Raw genomic sequence first — 23,055 nt, 5'->3', positions numbered from 1 at the left:
TTCCACATCAATCCACACCAACACACATGGATTGAAGTAAATACGACAACATCCAAACAAGGCCTTATGTGATGTAGAAAAAGTTGGAAATTCTAAGATGTCTTGCAAAAACACGTAAGAACGAAGTGAGAAAAAAAAAAGTTTGTCAGCCTCCCTCCTTCCAACTGTAAATCGATCGATCGATATGGTTGGTGCTGAAATCAAATCGGCGCCCATGATTTGACTCAGACACGTTTCTCTCAAGGAAACAGAAAGATGAAATGAAAGCCGACAAATAGTATAGGTGGAGGCACTCTGAACCTGCTGCGTCCACCAGGGTCGACCAACAACTTAGCAAGGGATGGATGGCCATATACAACTAGGGGGATGCGCCACGTGCCGACGTCCGTAGCCTCGTCGAGTCAACGTCACCATGCACGGTGCCTGATCGATGCCCACGTACTGCGTCAATTTGCTTGGATCGATCGGTCTACCACCTACAACATCCTAGGTGATCGTGGCGGGGCTCGACAAGGTGATCGCCGCCCTACTGCATGCCTGCAAGTGGTCGGCGTAGTAGAGGCCGGGCAACACATAGGTTGAAGCGACCCTGATGCAGTGCCACTACTACTCAATGTGTGTGTGGTGGCCATCGATCTGACGGTTCTGGTGCAATTACAGTTAGGGCCTGTTTGATTCCCCTTGCTAAATTTTAGCTAGCTAAAATTATTTTAGCTACTCTTAGATGACTAATGGAACTAAACTATTTTAACTCATTTTAGTCAATGTGTTTGGAACTTTAACTACTAAAATGACTAAAGTTTAGCTAGCTAAAATTTAGTTGGTGGAACCAAACAGGGCCTTGATGTACAGTGAACTCAATGTGTGTGTGGGTGGGGGGGTCTACAACTTTAAAGGGTATGTATGTACAGGGTAGATTCCAACCCAGGTAAGGTCAGCAAACCCTCCAAATAGATACCCACAGTCCTTCTCTAGTGTAATTTAATGAACTAAATAGATAATTCTTTTTCTTATTTTTTTTTATTTAATTACACTAGAGAAGAACCACGGGTATCCGTTCGAAGCACCGTCTCCATCCTTACAGCCAAACAACGCCACACATTTTTTTATGTGCATCACAATATAGTGAATCAACGGAATTTTCATGGATATCTGTAACAGCTCCAACAGCCAACACCACTTCCTCTCTTCCCCTGTTAGGAAAATTGGTAACGCAGCAGCCAAGGGGGAAAAAAAAACGAGTCAAGACAGACCTCTAACCCTCCCTTCCCAAAGAAAAAAATGGTAACTCTTTTTTACTTGAGTCCTGAACCAAGCTATGCTTCATCCCAACTAGGCGGCCTCCTTCCCCAGAAAATGACCAAGGGAAGTTGCGCATGTCTGCATGCTTGGTTCCGAGTTATCAAGGTTTTACCACACACAGGAGCCAAGTGGCCTGTATGGTCTTTACATTGTTCCAAGCTGTATGCCCACAAATATTCTCTGCCACTGCCTTCTGATCCTGCCAGCATAACACTCACCTGTGATTAAACCCTGCAAACAGCCAAACAAGATTAAAAATGTCAATGGATTTCCCCAAAAAGATAGTTTCGACCATTCATAGCCGGATGAAACAACACCTAAGCTCCTTTGTATATTCTTTTAACGTGCCCTCCCAATCATGTATTCATGTTACACACTGATGAAGTGATGATACTGACATCGCTCAGAGAAGAGGCCAATATGTTCAGATTAGTAGGAACAAAGAAAAAAAAAAGGTCACCAAGTTCACCTTCCACTGGAATAAGTTAGGCCATTAAGCCTAGAGTGCGCGAATCAATTCCACCAACAAATAATTTTGGTAAGAGGGCCTTCTTTGCACTAATTAATAAAAACTAGGTGAAAGAAGCAGGAATACAGGTTACATCTGACAGCACTCAACGGACTATTCAAGTGAAACACAAGATGCAGCCCTGAAGGAAACAATTTGAAGTTGATACTAGCAGTCCTAACTGCTAACCCTTGTACATGTGGCACTATATGCTAGTTCGTTTAGCAGGACACATGCAAATCAAAGAACATTTTGTCTTCTACTTATAATGTTTGATTGATACTAGGCCTGCATATCTCTAATAAATTTCCCTCCCCAAACTCCCCTACGAATTTTTCTTGAATCACTACTATAGTACCAGAATCCTCATCAAGGAAATTACATATGGAAAACATACCAGGAAATCTCTGCACAGAACCATTACCACCAATATGTGACTCATTCCAAACTGAATTCAACCTCCTTGCAAAGTCCTCGACTTCTCTGCATGTTAAAAACAAACCTTGTCATTATTTCAGGCCACAGCACTATCCACTATTGCACTATGCCTAGAGTAAATAATGAGCACATGCCTCGCAATCCAAGTAAGATTGAAATTGAGTTTCATGGATTGTTGTATTTGACACAATATTAAGTAACAATTTTGAAGTCAACTTAAGTTCTTCACATCTCACTATAGAAACCTCCAAGAATAATCATTTCAGGGACAACTACATGTTTCGTGAATTAATAAGCAGACTAGTAGGCACAAAATAAAGCTGACTAAAAAGCTCACTTCCAAAGAAACAAAAAACAAGATGACTCATCAAAAGAAAAACAAAGCTAAAAGTCTACATGCATACAGCAATGAGACATGGCATATCCTCACCTATCAAGCTCTTCTTTCATTGCAGGATCAAGTCCATCATCGAGGTCAGCATCTTCAAAGGGGTACTCGACATCATCTTGCACATCTGGATTCTGGCATGGAAGTCTAGAAACATTACTGCTATCCACTTTGCACGGAACCACACAAGCAGCTCCCTCCTAAACTCCCCAGATAGATCGTGTAAGAAATACATATTCTATATGGAATACACAGTAGGGGAAATAGTCAGAAAATCTAACCGCATTTAAAGGCTCAGAGTCAGCTTTCGGAGGGTTCTTAGCATGATCCTTCCTTCTTTTATTCTTTTTCTTACTCTTGGTAGCTTTCCCACCTGAACCTGTCAATTGGTTATATGGAGCCTAAGAATGTTTTTATTCAAACAAAACACTAATTAAGGCATTAAGCAAATGTTGCAGCCTTTGGACTTTGGTTCAAAGTGAAACAATGGTGGAAAATCCACCAAAAACCAAGGTAACAGATAGTCCATATTACAAAGAACAGAACATTAGGAAGTAGACCAAAATCTGGCCTCAGTAAGAGGTCAGGTATAAGTCATCTAAAGAGTTTCAGGAACATGCAGTGAACAGAATAACACAAGTCATATAGTCAATATAACTCACTGTAGTTATACCTCCATCCCCATTAATAAAACAAAGTAACTCATCCAAAGATCTCTCATCTTTTTGCTCTTTTTGTACTTGAACACCCTGAAATACAGTGAACTTCAGATTTAACAAAAACCATGAACACCATTGAGTGAAGTCGGAAAATGCTGCTGAACACAAACATGTACAATCTGTCATAGTTACCTTCAGCTTCTGGCGCTGGTGGCGCTCCTGGAGCTCTTTCCGCTTCTTCGCGTACAATCGGTTCAATAGGCGTATCCTAGGATCATCATTTATATTTTTTAGGGGCTCCAATTTCTCTTCCTGAGGGCATACAAGTTTTGACAATAAGTATTTAACGATTCAATATCTGAAACTGAAGAAGGCACTCTAACCTCTGTTAAGTCATCTGGTAAATGGAAAATGTCACGAATTTCCTCAGGTGTCTTTCCTTCAATGATTCGAGCAAGTGCTCGACTAGTAAGATCAACAAGTGGCTTTAACTGTAGACTGTCAGCTGCAGAAGTCAATTCACAGAGTCTTTCTGTTTCTATCCTAACAAACTTTTCATCAAAGGACTTGCGCTCCTGCATAGCATGTATAAGGAAAAAAGCTACTAAGACTAAGGGAACCTATGTAGACTCAACAAGTGAGATGTACAGGAAAATTAAAAATTGTATCATACCTTGTTTGAGCGCCCAGCAACCTGATGAAACCGACAATAGTCAAGAATCAAACTCAAACTGGTTGGATTAACTCTTTCCGGGAGAGCAATAGCATGATTTTTGGATGACCCTGTGCCATTTTTCACAATTTCCCGACATATCATGGGGCAAAACATCGCAACCTCCTCCTCCACTTGCTGTATGGAACCATCAAAGCACTGAAGCCAAATATAAGTCTTCAACGCCTGTTATAGTTCACCACCAATAAGCTCAAGATAGGTTGAATTCAATTGAATAAGATTGGAAAGTAACTGTTTCCCTCTAATTAACTGGGGGGGGGGGGGGGGCAGCTAAGAAAGGCACAGGGAATTGTACCTCTGGTTTTATTACTGCTAACTCGCTCTCCGACATAATTGGCAAACGCCAGTGAAAAAATGATTATGGCACCACCAAATATAGATGAGCTATGTATAACAGCACCGCTTGATCCAATGCCCAACAAATGAAATGATCAAAATTTATCCTGCAGAAGAAATCAGGGTATCCCAAAATTATCTCATTTGCCATCAGATCATAGAGTGGCGCCTATTAGCAATCTAGAATAATGGAATAGACTTTGGTTTCAACAGTACAGTTCAATGTAATCACTTTACCAGGTTAGCCTACAGTAGAGATGCATGAGTCAAGGAATATCATATCAACAGTAATGCATGAATGGCATATTTATCTTTAAAAAAAAGCATGGGATGAATGAACCATCACAGCAAAAACAAAAGGGGAGATCTGACATGAGAGCAGAATATGTAAGAGGTAACTGATGAACACACAGAATAATCCATTTCAACTGCAGGGGAAGTTGCAAGTGCAAACAATCACACGATGTACATGTACAGGATGCCAACCTTAAAAGTCGAGGTAAAGAAGAGAACACACAGTGATCACATTCAGCTAGATGGAGCTGATTGCCAATGCGTCTGACGCATGACTAACACAGCATGTACGGGAAGTCCGCTGTTGGACTCATCAGGGCAGTCCCAATGGGCAATAATAGTGGTTTCTATCTCTATTAAATGAGATGCCACGTAGGCAAATATGGTGACATGGCAGGTCAATTAATGAGGAAAGAGAATCAAATTAGAAGAAACCGTTTCTCCGAGGAGAAACCACGTCTACCCTCGCCCCAACGCACCAAGAAACGACGAAATCGCCGTTGGGAAGAAACCGGTGGTTTCTACTGTCGCCGCGCCGCGAGAGCCCGCACCGGCCAGGTTCTGCCGCTGCTCGAGCCCAGCCGCGTCCTCGCTCGGACACGCCGAGCGCGTTGGCCGCGTACTCACGCCGCTCGTGCTCTTGCCCGGATGCCATGGCAACTCGCCGAAGCCACCGCGCTCGCCCCGTGCCCGCACAAGCCATAGACAAAACTCGTCGGAGCCTTCTCGCCCGAGCGCACCGCCGTAGGAACACCTCGGAGTCACTTTGCTCACGTGCGCCGCCACAGAAAATCGTCGGAGCCGCCTCAATGGAGCACCGCCATGCGCGTGCCACGACCAGAACTCGACGCCGCCGCCTCGCACCACGCACGCGACCGCGGGAACACGTCGGAGCCGCTTTGCTCGCATGCGACGCCGCGCTGCTGCGGAAACTCACCGAAGCCACTGTGCTGGCCCCCGACCACGCGCGCCGCCGCAGGAACCCACTGGAGTGCCTTGCTCACGCGCCGCCATAGGAACTGCTTCGCCCGCATGCTGCCATCAGAGCCGCTTGCCCCGCCGCATCTGCTAGCCAGAGGCCCGGAGCTATGTGCGCTCGCCCGCGCCTCCATGCTTGGCCTTTGCATCTGCTCGCCTCGCTCGTCTGCGCTGCCGCTTGCAAGCTCGTGTGCTAGTCCTTTTGGTTGGTAATGTGCTGCTCGTCGTCGTGCTTGAGGTTTGGCCAGTAGGAACGAACGGATGAGCATCCGAGATGGAGAAAAAGATAAGGTGGAAAGAGAAAATAGACTAATATTTATTACTTCAAGACACTACCATTGTGGAAGATAGTTTCTACACATAATTTTTTGTTGACGTGGCCGTTATAGAAACCGTGTCTAGTTTCTACCATTGGGACTGCCCTCAAAAGAACTAATCATTGTTTTCCCTCCCTGGTGAGTTAATTACCAGGGATAGAAAGGAAGAATCCAGTATTTGCACCCTACCGTGACAGATGATCCGAAACCTGAACAGTGACTAGTGGCCTAAAGAATTGAGCCAAGGATTGCTCCGCAAGGCGACTATCAAGGCTCCCAAACCCAGACAACCTCGAGCCGTCCAAGCATTCACGCCCAGTCCAGGCGCAAACAGGAGAAAGGCAGGCAGGCAGGCGCGCACAGGTAATCCCAAACCCGTTGCAGCGAAATGGGGTTAAAGTTAAACCCTAATCCAAGGCCGAGGCTGCGGGCGTAAACCGTACCCGGATTTGCGCGTCAGGGAGCCCAGCCGGGACGGCGAGGCCGGCCAAAACCCTAGCCCAGACCCTCCGCCGCCCGGGAAACGTACTAGGAAGGAAGAGGTGGGGACGTACCTCCGGTGCGAGCGCGAATGGAATGGAGCCACGCGCTCCCGGATGTAGTGGGTGAGGAAGAGGGAGCAGGCGCTGCGGCTTCTCCCCTCCGTCGGCGGCGAGGAAAGGCGTGGTTTTTTTGGTTGGTGGGCGTCCGCCAGCGGTTTCTTTGGTTTTCAGTTGGGTTGCTGTGGAGAGGAGAGGAGAGGAGAGGGGAGGGGAGTCGTCGTCCTTATCTATCGTCTCCCACTCCTGGCCTCCAATGGATGGACCGGGCCGATATGGGCCCATTCTTCCTTCCTTCCCCTACTAGGCCTGGCACCGCGACGAAGGGTCCCCATTTGGGCTGGACTTTGTTATTGGGCCTCCAGTTGGTTGGTTGGCCCGTCTGCTCGGCCTCGCCGTCGTGTCTTCTTGTTACGGAAGGAGGACGGAACGCAACGGGACGGGACGGGACGGGAGTAGCGCGGCGCGCACATGGACATGGCGTCGTCGGATGATATGGCCATGGCGGACCTGGTGAGTGCGCTCCGCTCCGCCGGTTCGGTTGCGGGACCGTTGGTCCAGCCATCGCGATGTGTGATTGTGATTGTGATGCCTGGTCTGGTGTTGTTGCAAAATTATATTGCAGGAGACGGGGGAGGAGGAGGAGGTGCTGCGCCGGCTAGGCACCGCGGAGGAGGCGGGCCTCACCGACAACGAGGCCGCGCGACGCCTCCGCCTCCACGGCCCCAACGTCGTTGTCCTCTCGCACCACCACGTAAGTCTCCCCCCCTCCTCCCCCCGCATGTCGTGTCCGCCATTTGTAACTCCTGCGCCCGTTATCCATTCCAATACCGCCATATGCTTCAATTTGTTCATATGTTACTCCAGGATCATTTGGTAATTCGTACCACTCAGTAATAAATCCTTAGCTCAGGTGCTGAATGTTTGGTAAGAAGCACAGCTTTTTTTTTTTAAGAACCAGACAACAAATCCTTAGCTCAGGTACTGAATGTTTGGTAACAAGACAATGCCAAAACCACTAATTACCATTCAGGCGCTGAATGTTTTGCAAAACACAGTTTCTGCCTCCTTTAATCTCACTGGACGAGCTGTTTCCATAACTCTTCTTTGATTATCTCTTTCACCTCAGCTGTTGCCATTAGCCTTCTATATTCAACTCATCTTATTTGTGGATCATGAACACCGACGATTAAACTGGAACCAATTACACATATTGCTAGTCTCGTTATCTCACCATCTCCTCTTTCATTGTAGTATTATGGTATAATAATTGCTACATACTAGTTCAGAAAATTGTCCCAAAAAAATACTAATTCAGGAAAAAAAAAGTGTTCTCATCAGGATAACTTGGATTTTTAACATCTAAATTGAAACTGCCGCTGCTGCAGGAGGGCAGCATGCTCCAAAGATTCCTGATGGCGCTCTTCTCACTCTGGGGATGGGATCATGTCTTCCCCAAGTACAATAACATGGTCCGGATCATACTCAACTCCATGTCGTGGGTTACAGTACTGACTACAATTGCCATCACCTCAGCTGGCCAAAGACCATGCGAGTTGGCCATCGTAATTTTCATAGTAGCTACAAGCCTCATAGCATGCTTTATTGCAAAGCTTGTTTTAGAGTATGCTAAGGCTCCACTGGAGGCCAAGGCCCACTCACCAAGGGCCAAGGTTCTGAGAGATGGGAGGTGGAGAGATGTACATGCAGCAAATCTGGTCCCGGGGGATATCATATTTCTCAAGGTTGGGGACATCGTCCCAGCCAATGCTCGCGTACTCCGGTTTCAGAAAATCGACACAATGACTTGCTGGGCCAAAAGATCTGTTGATTGTGCACATGACTTCCTCATATACTATGCTTGGACTGTTTCCTGTGGCCAAGGAACCGCTGTTGTCATTGCAACTGGCCGTGGCATTCCCAGAAGCACACTGCGGCTCTACCCACAACGTTATGCTCGACCTGGGCAGCTTAAAGAAGGAGTCATGCTTGCTGCCTGCTTCTGTGCTTCCCTGGTACTTGTTGGCACTATTGCTGAGATAGTCTTAAGCTTTTTGTTACAAAAACAAAACTGCACAGGCATGCCACTCAACGCCCATTTTATGCCATTGATTGGTGGAATTCCGATGGCAATGCCTGTTTTTCTCTACTTGGCATTGGCATGGGGATCTGTGAGGCTTTGTTTTCTGGGGATTGCTAGCCGAGGGACAGTTGCACTTGAAGATCTAGCAAGTGTGGATGTGATCCTCTTCAACATGACTGGTACTTTAACTTGTAATCAGCCCTGTTTTGTCCGGGACAAGATTGAGATGTTTGCAGATGGTGTTAGTAAAGACCATGCCATAATTTTAGCTGCACGGGCATCAAGATCTCAACATGAGTTGTACATCGAACCAATTGATGCAGCTATTCTACGCCTCCTTGATGATCCAGAGCAGGTTGCTTTCTCTAACTAAGCAGAGTTCTATTCCGCCTCTGTGCTTCTTTTAAATAAAGATGCGTACCAAATTTGCAGGCACGATTCGGTGTTCAAGTCTTAGAGCACCATGCATGTTTCTTTGTTGCACTGAAGCTGATGTTCCAGACTACATACATCGATGAAGGCAATGGATCCAAGTGCTGTGTATTCAAAGGTGATCCCACAAAGGCAAGTTGCTGTTGAAATTTCAAACATAGCGTCACACTTACAGGGGAAGACATGCATGCAAGTTCCACCACCATCTCGAGGCACATGCACATGTGCATGCATGCAGTTGCATGTGTTTTGTTTGCAGAGCTGTCTTTTAGTCATTATCTGTTTTCATGCTATAGGTTGCTCATCAATGTGGCTGCAGCAAAGAAGTTAAAGAGAAAATAAGCACACTAATGGATGAACTTACTCTTGACGGATATCAGGCCATAGCTGTAGGACATCAAGTAGGAAATTGGATTTCACATTAGTATGCTTTAATATGCAAACTTACGATCTATATCATTTAGTTTGTTTTTACTTTCCTCCAGGTAGACTCATGCTGGGAGTTTATTGCCCTTATGCCTTACACAGATGACCTTAGAAGTGATAGTGCTGATGTTGTTGATAGCCTTATCGATCTGGGTTTAGATATAAGAGTCCTCACAGGTGATTCTGATGTGTATATCCTGTTGTTGAGATTTTTGCCATTGTCATTTGCTCTTATAAACAAGTCTTCATCATTATATATATTACTTTGTCCTCTCTACAGAAAGCCCATTGTCGACCACAAAGCAGGTTTGTGGAAAGCTTGGAAAACTAGGCACCAATGTGGTACCTGCGCATTCAGTGTTTGAGTTAGCTCGGAATAACATAGAAGTCCATTCAAACATCAACGGGATTTCTGATCTCTTTCCAGGTCTATCCTTATCTTCTATATCCTCCTGGCGAAGTTTCTTTCTGTAAGAAGTTCTTGTTTACCATTTTGCTATCTTGATATGTTAGTACAGAGGACAAAAGCGATGTAGTAAGAAGACTAAGAAATTTTGGTTGTCATTGTGCAATGGTTGGGTATGAATTTCTGGATCATGATGCCATAGGAGAAAGCCATATTGGAATTTCAGTTGCTGATGCAACTGATTACACAAAAAGTGAATCTGATCTTGTTTTGACTCAGCATGCCCTGATGCCTGTTTCTTCAGCTGTGCAAATCAGTAGGAAGATTTGTCAGATGATGAGAAGCTTCACTGTAGGTCATTCTGATGCATTTGGAGGCTTGATTTCTGACAACATGTTTTGTATCTAGATCATGATAAATGGATATTAACTTGCAGTATGTTGCTGTTTCTGCAGATATTCACGGTTTCATCAACTGTCCATCTTGTGAGTTCTATTTGTGATTATTTTTTTAGAATCCTTCTAAAGTACAGGGTCCTTCAGGTCTAACTCCAATCTTAATTGTAATGAAGTTTGGTGTCCGTGCCATTTTATATTTATTATGGCACTTTGACTTGTCAAGTATCCTGGCTTTCATGATTACCGCTTGTAATTACTGTGAGCATCAATTCCAAAAGGCCGCAACCTTTATTTGCGATATATTTTTTTAAGGTCTTCGCGATATATATTGTCTTCTTTTTTTTTTACCTTTTCCTTTGTTTCTCTTTTTATTTCCAGGTACGTCATTTGCAATGTTATTCGAAAGGGTGGAATTGAACAAGTCACCAGATAGATGGAGAGTTCAGAAAATCATTACAAGCGGTGCTGCTTTTGGAAGCTACATAGTTCTTACTACAGCCATTTTTTATTGGGTTGCAAGTACTGCAAACCCTTTTGCAGTGAGTGCTATTCCTTCTGTTGAAAGATAACCTCTTGCTTTTGAGGTGATGAGCAGCTGATTATTTAGTACTTGGACAGTGTAAATTCAAACCTATATCACTGATGGGAAGTGATGAGGAAATCAGAGCTGCTTTGTTCCTTCAGATGAGCACAATAAACCAGGCTATTGCACTCTTTGTTCACTCTGATGGTTGCTGCATCATAAGATTCCCTGGGCCTGTTGTCACATTTTCCTTTGTTGTTTCCCAAATGGTGAGCGGTCGTTTCCTTCTCTTTGCTTCTTTGCCACAATCCTTGGTTTTTCCCATGTATTGTTTCAGTCACCATGACTTTTATTCCACAGATGGCGAATTGTCGTTTCCTTCTCTTTCCTTCTTTGCCACAATCCTTGGTTTTTTTCCATGTCTTGTTTCAGTCACCATGATTTAGCACTGGGCCATTGTGTCTGTAGACTGTAGTTAGCAACAACGTTCTAACAGTTACAGATATTCATTGTTGGATTCATTCTGTCAAGAGAATTAGAAAACAGTGAAATTTACTGCTTGACATTTATATGCTCAAGAACTGTTGAATCATTTATTCTTTTTTCAGGTGGCAACGCAAAAAGTTGTCCATGGGGATTTGAATTATGCACTAACAAAGGGTATCGGCTGTGTTAGGGCTGGATTGATATGGTTGTACAACTTAGTCCTACTTTTGACCCTGGTTTTAGTTTGTAAGTTTCTAGATCGAATGTTAGAGTTTGTGCTAATTATAAAACTTTATTTTCCATATCCCATTACTTATCTTTTGCAGGAAACGTGAATGTGCTGTCATTTTACAGGTCGCAAATGGGGACACACAAAGATGACTAGTGAAAAGTTGTTGACAATATGCATGCGTTCAGCTATCCTACACATAGTTCTTATCTGGTTTCTGTACGTGGTACTTGATGTTAGGGTACATCAGCCGGTCTCAAGTTAGATAGATCGAACACATTGTTAGGGTCTTTTCCTTCTGCAGTGTCATCTGTAAACCTCTCAGGCCTTGTTTGGATGTAGTCGTATTCACATCAATCCACATGTGTTGAGGTGGATTAGAGTGGAACTTGAACTAAATTCCACTCCAATCCACACCAACACACATGGATTGAAGTAAATACGACAACATCCAAACAAGGCCTCAAGTAAATAGATATCTTCCATAATAGATTTTGCATTTGATTGGCCCTTCATGATTCAGAACTTACAGCTGTGAGTCCACTATATTATTTTAAGTTAAAACTTTGCTGGAGCTACAGAATGCTCATTGCTTTCCCCTATGCTAGAACAATCTTTTTTGAAGCATTTATGCTACAACAGTTAAGATGTAATCATGGAAAAGAAATATATGGTGCCTTATTCTGGACCTGCACTAAGTACTAACACACAGTACCATGACAGTCGAGCATGCTAACGTTTGGATCTTTGTGACAGGTTGATCGAATTTAACTTGGAGAAACTATATTTTCGATTTTCTGGCATTTTAGTTCTTCTCTTCTTTGCACATCCATTTTTTTGTAAATTTCCTTTATCTAATCATTTTAAACATGTATTGTTTCCATGTAAAAGTATATATTTAGTTTTCTACTTGATAGTATAGCTTTTTTCAGATTTGAGCCCTTTCAGATTTTTTTTCTCTTATCCTCTACCATATCGAGCTGAAAGGAGTTACTCCAACGCTGCATCACTAATGAAGTTGAAGGACTAGAAGTAAAACTTTCGTGAGTGTGTATCTCCACTACTATATAATGCACCACTTAAAACTTTCTTAAATCCACACAGCAAACTACCCCCCACAGTCATTGCCTAATCTAAGTACACCCAACTAATTGCACACAGTAATGTCTAATTTACAAAATTAAGGGGGGAGATTAACTCTAACATCATCTTGCGACCAGGAACGCTCAGATCAAACTCATCACTCACCCCTCCACCCTCGGCGCGCAAGAACGAGGTCGCGACCGCCAGGACGCCTCGGCCCCGACTCCCTCCCACTCGATTCCTCTGCCCGACTCCCTCCCACGCGCCGCCAGGACGCCTCGGCCCGCGAGCGAGCCACCGCCAGGGCGCCCCTGCCCACGACCGCCGCCGCCAGGGAGCCCCTGCCCGCCACCGCTGCCGCCAGGGAGCCCCTGCCCGCCACCGCCGCGGCGCCCCTGCCCGCCACCGCCGCCGCCAGGGCGCCCCTGCCCATGACCGCCCCCGCCAGGGAGCCCCTGCCTGCGACCGCCGCCGCCAGGATGCGCCTAGCCGAGGACGCCGACACCGGGGAACGCCGCCGCCAGGACGCCCCTGCCCGCGAGCGCCGCCGCCAGGACGCGCCCAGCCGAGGACGCTGACACCGGGGAGCGCCGCCGCCGTCACGCGCCCAGCCGAGGACGCCGGCACCGGGGAGCGCCGCCCAGCCAGCCAGGTTTTTTATTATAGTTTTTGAAAAATGATTATAGTTTTTGAGAATTGAGAATTAATTTTGCTTGACAGTAAACCCTTGCTTCCTGCTAAGTGCTATGATTATAGTTTTTGAGAAAAAAAAGATTGTTATGTGTTCAGACAATTGTTGATCATTTGTTATTTTGGATTTGGATGCTGAAAAATTTCGTTTAGGATAGGCAACTCTGACAGGGCAGTCATCAGGGGGATTTGTTAGTGGAGAATTGGTGACAACCTGAAAAATGAAAACCATCACAATATCTTTTATTGCGTTGGAATTAAACCATCTGATGAGAAATGAAGAGATATTGGCAAATTTGGAACTAATTTAGTAACGTTATGGTTGTTTTAAGTAACCCTATTGGCAAATTTGATATCTTGTTCTGAAACCAAATAAGTAAGCTTCTGAAACCAAATAAGTAAGATTGATATCTTCTAATAGTATTTTCAGACCATTGTCTTGAAGTGCATCTCATGTCTACAGGTCTGCGATGGGTGATCGGCGAGAAGCCCGCCCTACGTTTGGCGACATATCAAACACTATCGGTCGTAAAAGGGCCGATGAAACAAGTATGTTCACGACCAATGATACTAATTTAGTTTGCATTTTTTTCTGAAACTCATGCCACAATATATTTTCCAGATGAGGAGAAAATAAAGAGGGAAGACAGAAATAGAAAACAACGTGAATACCGCGCACATAAAAGGGCCCAGGAAACCAGTGAACAAAGAGAAGAACAGAATAGGAAGCAATGTGAATATCGTGCAATGATAAGAGCTACAGCAGTGGCAAATACACCTGGTCAGGGTAATAATAAAAAACCAATTATGTATACTCTTCTTTGTTTGTGCATCCAACTGATTGACATCCACACTCCTGCGATGTAGAACCTATATCCAGTGCCACTGATGTCCAAATGACTGAAGCAGTGCATTCGACCTTGGCACCGTCTCTGTCACCATCGGTACGTTCTTGTCTTTGTCAATGCTGATTATAAATTGTAAATGTGTCTTTTATTGGTGCAAATCAAATAATATGTAAAAAATGAATATGTATCACAGGATAAAAGTCACCACAAGAAACTGGTGTTTCAGCCATTTGCCAGCCATCAATACATCTTGGACAAGAAAATATTGATCCTACCGATTCTATGGACTGGCTGCATAGGAATGATCAGTACGTTAGAAAACAAAGACCACCATTGGCGCCTTTGTAGACTGAAAGTTCAAACGGCACCGTAATTACACTACCACAAAACTGAATACCCTTGAGGGTCAAAAACCCTCAAGGAAACCCCTAAAACCGCCAAGGAAATCAATATTGGCGGCTAGCACTCAAGGAATGGCCGCCAAGGGTAGAGAGACAAGGAAATGAGTGTCGGCCGCCACAAATCAATTCCTTGAGGGTTAAACCGTCAAGAAAATAAATCAGTGATCAGATTTTTAACATCGTCAAGAAAATATAACGACACCCAAGGATATAGGTTTCCTTGAGTGCCAATGACACTCAAGAAAATGTAAAAACACCCAAGGATATAGGTTTCCTTGAGTGCCGATGGCACCCAAGAAAATGTAAAAACACCCAAGGATAAATGTTTTCTTGAGTGCCGATGACCCTCAAAGATATGCATGGAAAAAAAAAAGAAACAATCTCATATTTGTTGTAGCTGAGAATCGAACTCATGACCTGATGTTCCATATGAAACTAACCTACCACTACACCACGAAGTTCCATATGAAACTAACCTACCACTACACCACGAAGTCTTCTGTGACTAAGTGAATGTTTCTTTCTTTTTGTTTTCACCTAAGCTGCACGGATACTTCAGGGTAGGCGCGTATCCCGTATCGTATACGTATCGGATACGGATACGTCGCGGATACATGGCTAGTACGTACTGGAGGAGTATCGGGTTTTTTTTTTACATAATAGGATACGGTTGGCTGATACGTATCAAGCAACGGATACACGTATCAGATATGGCCCAGCCCATTACGAAGCCTTTCTCTCGCCCTAACTGCGGACGCGCGACGCCCCGACCCCGACTCCGCAGTCGCGACGCCCGCCCGACCGTGAAGCGCAGCCGCGACGCCCGCCCGACGCCCGCCGCCCGCCGGCGCCGTTCCTGCTCGCCGGCGACGAGCACGGCCCCTGCTCAGCCCGAAGCCACCTGTGGAGCCTGCGCGGGCGCGCCTGCTCTTCCGCGACGGCTGAAGCCGCGAGGCTACGACGCCCGGCCGCCCGCTCGACGCCCGCCGGCCGCTGGCACTGTCCCTGCTCGCCGGCGACGAGCACGGCCCCTGCTCAGTCGTGGAACCACTCTGGTCAGCCGCGGAGGCGCCCTGCTCAGCCTGCTCCTCTTCTTCAGCCCGATCCAGATCCCGTGAGTAAATCCCATCAATCTCTCCTTCTTCAGTAGTTCAGTTCGTAGGATGGCAGTGTAGTGAGTTCTTGTTGCTTGATTTCCTATATGCAGTAGATGGCGTCTCCCAATTTGAGTGGTGCTAGTGGTAGTGCAAGTGCTAGTGTGGGATCTGCAGCCACAAACACAACAGACATCAAGGCTCCACTTTGGGATCATGACACCATTTTGGAGAAGCCTAAACCTGGTGGAGGAAACACTTACTGGCGCTGCAAGTACTGTCCACTGGAAAAACTGAGTAGTTACACTAGAGTTGAAGCTCATTTGCTGCAGATTTCGGGAAAGGGAATAAGTAAATGTCCTAAAGTTACATATGAAATGCTTTCTGCCATGAGAAAGGAAGTTGAAAGGTGCAAGAATCTGGTGGAAAGATCCAAGTCAAGAACTGTTTCTCTGCCTACTGATCCTTCACAGAGCAATACTGCTGACACCAGCAAGAGGTCTAAGAGGGGGCCTACTTCTGCATTGGAAAAATCTTGGAGACTAGAAGATCGTAATCACTTGGATGCTTTGATCAGTAGAGCAATTTATTCTGGAGGGGTTTCTTTCAATTTTTTGAGAAATCCGTATCTTCGAGAAGCCTTTGCTTTTGCTGCCAGCCGCAACATGCAAGGTTATGTGAGTCCTGGTTACAACAGAGTTAGAGAGGGACTTCTGAAGCAAGAAAGGAGGCACATAGAGCGTTTGTTGGAGAGCACAAAGAGCACATGGCCAGAGAAGGGAGTCTCCATCTGCACTGATGGTTGGTCAGATCCTCAGAGGCGACCAATTATAAATTTTGTTGCTGTTTGTGACAAGTCACCTATGTTCTTGAGGGCTGATAACTGTGAAGGTGAGGTCAAAAGCATGGAATACATTGCAGAAAAGTTGAGGGGAATAATTGAAGAAGTAGGTCGAGATAATGTGGTACAAATCATTACAGACAATGCTGCAAATTGCAAAGGTGCTGGTCTAATAATTGAGGCTGAGTATAAAAACATATTTTGGACACCTTGTGTTGTGCATACCCTCAACCTTGCCTTGAAAAGTATATGTGAGCCTAAAATAGGAAGGAATCCTTCTGATGATGAGATATTTGTTTGGAATCAACTTGAATTTATAGATTCTGTGAAGACTGAGGCTGCTATGATAAAGAATTTCATAATGAATCATGGCATGCGGCTTTCCATGTTCAATGAGTTCAGCCGTTTGAAGTTACTTTCTATTGCTGAAACTAGATTTGCCTCTGTTGTATGTATGTTAAAGAGGTTTGTTGAGGTAAAATCAGCCCTCCAGCAAATGGTGATTAGTGACAAATGGAGCATCTACAAAGAAGCCAGAGATGATTCTCCAATTCCAACAGCCCAACTTGTTAGGGACTTGACACTTAATGAAGTATGGTGGGACAAGGTGGACTTCATTCTTAAGATTACCACTCCTATATATGAGATGATTCGTATAACAGACACCGACACACCATGCCTTCACTTAGTTTATGAGATGTGGGATTCAATGATAGAGAATGTGAAGAAAGCCATATATCGGTACGAGGGCAAGCAAGAAGATGAGCATTCGGACTTGTACTATGTTATTTATGACATTCTGATTGCTAGGTGGACAAAAGGAAACAATCCACTTCATTGTTTAGCTCATTCACTTAATCCAAGGTACAAATTGTCATTCCATTTTTTTTATTTAGTTCATATTTGTTCCATTCACTAAACCAGTAAACCATAAAGCCAAATTGACAAATGACAATTACAGATATTATAGCCAAAAGTGGCTTGAAGAAGGTGTTGGCCGTGTACCACCCCACAAGGATAAAGAGGTGTCCAAAATGAGAATGACTTGCTTCAAGAGGTTTTTTCCCAATCCAGAAGACTTAGCAAAAGTAAAAGAAGAGTACGCAAGGTTCTCTAGTTGTTCAGAAGAATTTAATGATCCTGACTCAATCCAGGATAGATGGTCTCTATCTCCTATGACCTGGTGGACAAATCATGGACAATATGCTCCCTTGTTGATGAGTTTGGCCATGAAATTGCTTAGCCAACCAGCCTCATCTTCTTGTTGTGAAAGAAACTGGAGTACCTATAGCTTTATCCATAGTGTGAGCAGAAATGCCTTAACTCCAGAGCGTGCTGAAGATCTGGTCTTTGTGCACACAAATCTGAGGCTTCTATCTAGAAGAAGTGACGCGTACAAGGCAGGAGAGACAAGGATGTGGGATGTAGGAGGGGATTCTTTTGATTCACTCGGTGGTATTGGCATTCTTGAAGTGGCCAACCTGTCCGTTGATGAACCTGAATTGCAAGCTGTGACTTTTGGTTTGGATGCTCAAGAGGTTGATGTTGCGGATGACAATGAGCCAGATGAGGAATAGCAAGTTGCTGCTGCATGAATTGCGCCTGAATGCCTTTTAGTTTTAGTACTTTCCTAAATATGAGAGTGTCTTGAGAATTGCGATTACTTTATTTGAATTTGAGACCTTTGGACCTGCTGTTATGTAATAAGTAGTTGAGTACACTTAAGTAGTTATTTGTGATGTTTTTATTGTTATCAGATTTAAATATAGACTTCCATAATTTTATTTTATTTTTTTTTTATTTTTAATATTAAACGTATCCGCGTATCTGGTTTTTTGGGAAATCGGTGTATCCGCGTATCCGTATCCTTCCGATACCGATACGCGTATCCGTATCCGTGCAACTTAGGTTTTCACTTTAGTGGATCTTGTAATGAATATTTGAGAACCTAAATGATTTCAAATGAAAAAAGTTTGAATTATAAAGTTTTATATCTCATCGAGTACTATAACTTTGGTTTAGGTTGTATCTCTATCTGAGGTCATTTGAAAGATTCAAAAAATTTAAAGTTCTAATAATTTAAAACATATTTTATGGACCTCAAATAATTTCAAATGAAAATTTCATCAACTAAGAAGTTGTATATCTCTTTGGGCTCTATAACTTTGATATAAACTTTGCCTCCATACGATATTATGTTACATTTTAGCTTTAAAATAAGCAAGCATCTCAAGCTAAGTGCTAGTATATGCATTCTCTAATGCATAACAACACAAAATTATAACTTTTATTGGATTAATTTACTAACAAAAATTATATATCATTTTCCAAACATGTCAATGGAGCGTTTATGTCTATAAAATGCAATGTCTAACTAACAAGAATGCAATGAGTTCACTACATCGGTGGTTAAGAGAAATATGACTATAAACTGTTTTTTTCTTGGCAGCTACAATAATTTACTTGAGGGTTTACACCCAAAGAAACTAGAACTTCCTTGGCGGTTTCTAGTTACACCCAAAGAAATGTGAATTACCTTTGGTGGTTTATAATAACACTCAAGGAAACATAGAATTACCTTGGCGGTTTCAACTAGCACTCAAGGAAATATAGATTTAACTTGGCGGTTTGGTTCAGCACTCAAGAATATGCATTTTCTTGTGGGTTTTATACAACCCTCAAGGTAATTGTATATCCTTGGGGGTTTAATTTCGCCCCTCAAGGAAATTGCTGGCCCTCAAGGATACTCAGTTTTCTGGTAGTGTTAATCCAGGTATGCTACCTGCTATAGGGAGCAAATTTTGATGGTACATGACAGATCTACTATTATATCTCTTGTGTACTTTGATGACCAGGTGCCACTTCAGACAATATCAGACTGCTTAGAAGCCCCTAGGTATATTTCTATTTTATTTCTTGCTTTTGGTAAACATTTTCCTTTCCTTGAAAGCATCAAACTTACTCACCTCAAAGTTGTGCAAGTTATGTGACAATTGGTCTTTGTTGTAGTTCTCAATTGGGCATTTGCCTTGAGCCTCCAACTGCACGTTCAGATATGTCGTGTCCAGTTTGCTTGATATCCTAAGAAAGGAAAAAAGTTGTTGTTGCTCCAGCAAAGGTAACTACTGTTGGTGGAGGTAATGTACTGCTTGACTGCTCTTACAAATCCATTCACATGTCTTGGAGTGAGATGATAGTAGAACAATTTTGTAGCTCCTTTTAGCGTAAAAAGATAGAGCACCATTTTTCATGTCTATCATCACTACACTTTTCAACTGAGCACCTTGGCTTGGCATGACTTTGATGACAAGTATTTGTAGGTTGAAGTCATTATATATCTGTATATATTATCTATAGAGCCTGAGACTTGGAGAGCTTGAATTATTTATAAGTTGTGGGTTGTGCTTGTTGCGGGTGGACACTTCTAAGTCTTGAGGAAACTTTTTCTGAATGGCCGGAGATTCATCTCGATCTACAATAGTTTTTTCAGGTATGAGTTCTCTCTCATGTTTCTGCAAAATATATTGTAAGTTCGGAATGCAAAATATATTGGGAGCCCAGAATCCTATTTTATAATTTGCACTGCTTTAGTCAAAAACTTATATTTAGCTCTCTTATGTACCTCCTTAGCTGCAAAATCGAAGTTTCAATTCTTTTCCTCATTGTCAGACCAGCAGCAACATTGATTTTAAGCGGTCTCACAGTTAAGTTCTCAAATCTCAAAACCCTCATTTTTTGTCTCTACAACATGTGCAGATGGACTGCTCACTTGTATTAACAATTTCCAGTTCTAATGGCTACTTGATTTCAGCTATATGTCAATGTTCAAAGATGGATTCTTAAGGTATAGATGGAACATCAAAGTTTCTGAAATCTGAATCATTCTGTAGCCAGGTAGATCATTCTATGCTCTCTAGGTTAAAAAAATTTCATCTATGTGTTGCAGTTCATGTGTCTTGCAACTGTGACATTCCATAAAGCACTTATTTAGCTTACTGTATCTTGTTTAAACCTATCTCTTTAAGGAGCTAAACCTGTGACAACTGAAAGAATCACCGTGCTACACAGTTTATTTTGTTGTACCAAGTCTTGTCATTGTCTATTTAATGATAAGATCATATTACTTGATATATCTTGAATTTAATGATGAGCTCAATAACTTGATTACCTAAACGGTTATTTTTGTCACAAGGAGCATTTTTTTACTGCAATTTTTTTAATAATAATTAATTACGAAAGTATCTTTTCTTGGTAGAGATAGAGAGATGGATGGTTCACGTTTGTTGTTTTAAGTATATCCCTTAAATAAAACCGTAGCAACGCACGGGCACTATACTAGTGGATGAAAGTTGAACAAATCAGCTACCTATAGGTGGCTTAGAAATATATGATCTTATTCTTTATGGCAGTATGAAAATGTGCAAGATAAGTTTTTAGTGATCTGTAAAATTCTCTGAAGAAAGTATGGGGATATAATTTCATTAACCTTTGAATATTTACTCAGGTAACTGCATCCACTAATAGTACTGTGACAATCTTCAAACCCATTATGAACTCAATTCTCAGGTGATGTTTATATATATAATATAAATATATTATCTTCATAGATTGGAAATTAATTTACTGTTTGCACAGTGGCATGCTTCGCGATGGTTTTGGCAGGTTGGTTTCTAGTGTCATTGAGGCGGCCTTGTTTAGTTTAGTTCGTGAAAATTTTTAGATTTGTCTACTGTAGCATTTTCGTTTTATTTGGCAATTAGTGTCCAATCATGGACTAATTAGACTCAAAAGATTCGTCTCGCAAATTACATACAAACTATGCAATTAGTTATTTGTTTATCATCTAATGTTCCATGCATGTGTCCAAAGATTCGATGTGATGGGACGGAAAGAAATTTTTTGGGAACTAAACAGGGCCTAAGGTGGTGGAGAATGATTAGTGGATGGACGATAGCGTAGAGTGTAGTCGTGTGTAGGCCACTGCTATGAACAGCACGAAGAAGGGCAATATAGATTCAATCTATTGTAACTTAGTTGTTTACAGCCTCTTTTTTTAGTTTATCTATCTTTTGTTAATTTATTATCTATCTAAACTGAAGCTTAATCAATCTCTTAATGACCAACTAATGGCTAACTCTGAACGACCTGCCGTTGCCCTCTGAACTTCTCTGACGAAACTGAAGCCCAGAATTAATTTAAATATACCTTGCTTTAGCCACTTTGCTGAGCTGGTCTGGCACAACCTTGCAATCCTTTCTCTTATTGCGCCTATCATATTTGAGTGCCCACATAACAATCACTTTTACTAATGTTATTGCTTTGTAAATATATTTATACGTAGGGAAAATGCGTCGTTGTCGGATGTAGAAGCCCATTGCATTGTGCAACATGGTAGCATCATCATCCTTAAAATTTTCATGAGTTTCAAAGTGATATGAAAAAAATGAGGTGGTGATGAGCTGATTATGGACGGTGTAAATTCAAAGATATATCACTGATGGGCACTGATGAGGAAAATCAAAGTTGATGCTTTTGCTTTTAAGGTGGTGATGAAAGATAACTACTTTTGCTTTTGAGGTGGTGATCAGCTGAGTATTTAGTACTTGGACAGTGTAAATTCAAAGATATATCACTGATAGGCACTGATGAGGAAATCAAAGCTGCTTTGTTCCTCCACATGAGCATAGTGAACCAGGTTATTGCACTCTTTATTCATTCTGATGATTACTTCCTCATCAGATGTCCTTGGCCTATTTTTCACATTTGCCTTTGTTGTTTTCCAGATGCTGAGTGGTCGTTTCCGTCTCTTTGCTGCTTTGCTAACATTCTTGAGATTGTCCATGTTTCTTTCAGTCACCATAATTTAGCACTGGGTCATTGTGTTTGTGGGCAGCGGTGATTGTTCTAACAGTTAGATCTGGATTCATTATATCAAGATAAGTAGAAAACAGTGAAATGTATTATTTGACATCTATATATGATCAAGAACCGTTGAATCTGGATGTGAGAGTAGTGCGTCCTGATAACGATCTGGATGTGCATCTTCATAATGTAGCCCTGCAACATTTTTTAGTCGACGGTCTCGGTATACTTGTAACTAAGGCCTTGTTTAGTTCCCAAAAAAATTTGCAAAATTTTTCAGATTCCCCGTCACATCGAATCTTTAGACGCATGCATGAAGTATTAAATATAGATGAAAATAAAAACTAATTGCACAGTTTGGTCGAAATTGACGAGACGAATCTTTTGAGTCTAGTTAGTCCATGATTGGAAAATTTTTGTCAAATACAAACGAAAATGCTACAGTGTCGATTTTGTAAAATTTTTTGGAACTAAACAAGGCCTAATACAAAGATACACGCACTTGTGCGTATTCGCGAAAACAAAGAACCGTTGATTCAGTTACTTTCTTTCAGTTGGCAACACATAAAGCTGTCTGTAGACAAATATACCCTACTCTCTCCATTCTCATAAAAGAAGTCGTTTAGGACAACGACACGGTCTCCAAAACATTTATCAAAAAGTGGTATATGTATATTTTTATGAAAGTATTTTTCAAGACAAATTTATTCATATGGTTTTCACATTTCCAAATTAAAGAACTTAAAAGTTATTCATGATTT

At 42.6% G+C, this 23,055-nt stretch overlaps 2 protein-coding genes across 7 annotated transcripts; one reads left to right on the top strand and one right to left on the bottom strand.

Moving 5' to 3' along the window:
• Nucleotides 1,082–6,693, bottom strand: LOC8081481 (SKP1-like protein 21). 4 transcript variants are annotated; one of them, XM_021451344.1, is made up of 10 exons: nt 6,508–6,693; nt 4,324–4,471; nt 3,969–4,193; nt 3,679–3,870; nt 3,488–3,607; nt 3,310–3,385; nt 2,918–3,015; nt 2,679–2,836; nt 2,208–2,293; nt 1,082–1,533 (listed from the first exon to the last, which is right to left on the bottom strand). In XM_021451344.1, exons 2-10 carry the CDS (start codon nt 4,357–4,359, stop codon nt 1,517–1,519), a joined length of 1,008 nt encoding a protein of 335 aa, XP_021307019.1. In that variant the 5' UTR covers nt 4,360–4,471; nt 6,508–6,693; the 3' UTR covers nt 1,082–1,516. The 4 variants fall into 4 exon arrangements, with proteins under 4 accessions (XP_021307019.1, XP_021307020.1, XP_002466017.1 ...); XM_021451345.1 differs by having other exon boundaries at nt 2,679–2,770; XM_002465972.2 differs by having other exon boundaries at nt 2,918–3,009.
• LOC8078037 (plasma membrane ATPase) lies at nt 6,920–12,116 on the top strand. Of its 3 annotated transcripts, none has more exons than XM_021458378.1 (14): nt 6,920–7,005; nt 7,118–7,246; nt 7,881–8,930; nt 9,008–9,139; nt 9,304–9,408; nt 9,493–9,610; nt 9,714–9,860; nt 9,952–10,190; nt 10,295–10,324; nt 10,411–10,495; nt 10,616–10,776; nt 10,856–11,029; nt 11,369–11,492; nt 11,601–12,116. In XM_021458378.1, exons 1-14 carry the CDS (start codon nt 6,964–6,966, stop codon nt 11,738–11,740), a joined length of 2,676 nt encoding a protein of 891 aa, XP_021314053.1. In that variant the 5' UTR covers nt 6,920–6,963; the 3' UTR covers nt 11,741–12,116. The 3 variants fall into 3 exon arrangements, with proteins under 3 accessions (XP_021314053.1, XP_021314058.1, XP_021314061.1); XM_021458383.1 differs by having other exon boundaries at nt 11,573–11,737; XM_021458386.1 differs by lacking the exons at nt 9,952–10,190; nt 10,411–10,495.

Source organism: Sorghum bicolor, chromosome 1, assembly GCF_000003195.3.
Source record: "Sorghum bicolor cultivar BTx623 chromosome 1, Sorghum_bicolor_NCBIv3, whole genome shotgun sequence".
Classification (NCBI taxonomy): domain Eukaryota; kingdom Viridiplantae; phylum Streptophyta; class Magnoliopsida; order Poales; family Poaceae; genus Sorghum; species Sorghum bicolor.
This window is presented reverse-complemented; position numbering and strand designations above follow the sequence as displayed.

Bases quoted from the DNA above. Each gene is read 5' to 3' on its own strand.
- LOC8078037 (XM_021458378.1), top strand. From the start codon at position 6,964: ATGGACATGGCGTCGTCGGATGATATGGCCATGGCGGACCTG. The intron at 9,140-9,303 runs GCAAGTTGCTGT...TTCATGCTATAG, and splicing joins TCAAAGGTGATCCCACAAAG to GTTGCTCATCAATGTGGCTG. The intron at 9,611-9,713 runs GTGATTCTGATG...TCCTCTCTACAG, and splicing joins AGATATAAGAGTCCTCACAG to AAAGCCCATTGTCGACCACA.
- LOC8081481 (XM_021451344.1), bottom strand. From the start codon at position 4,359: ATGTCGGAGAGCGAGTTAGCAGTAATAAAACCAGAG. The intron at 3,386-3,487 runs GTAACTATGACA...ACTGTATTTCAG, and splicing joins ACCAGCGCCAGAAGCTGAAG to GGTGTTCAAGTACAAAAAGA. The intron at 2,294-2,678 runs GTGAGGATATGC...TTTAACATGCAG, and splicing joins ATGAAAGAAGAGCTTGATAG to AGAAGTCGAGGACTTTGCAA.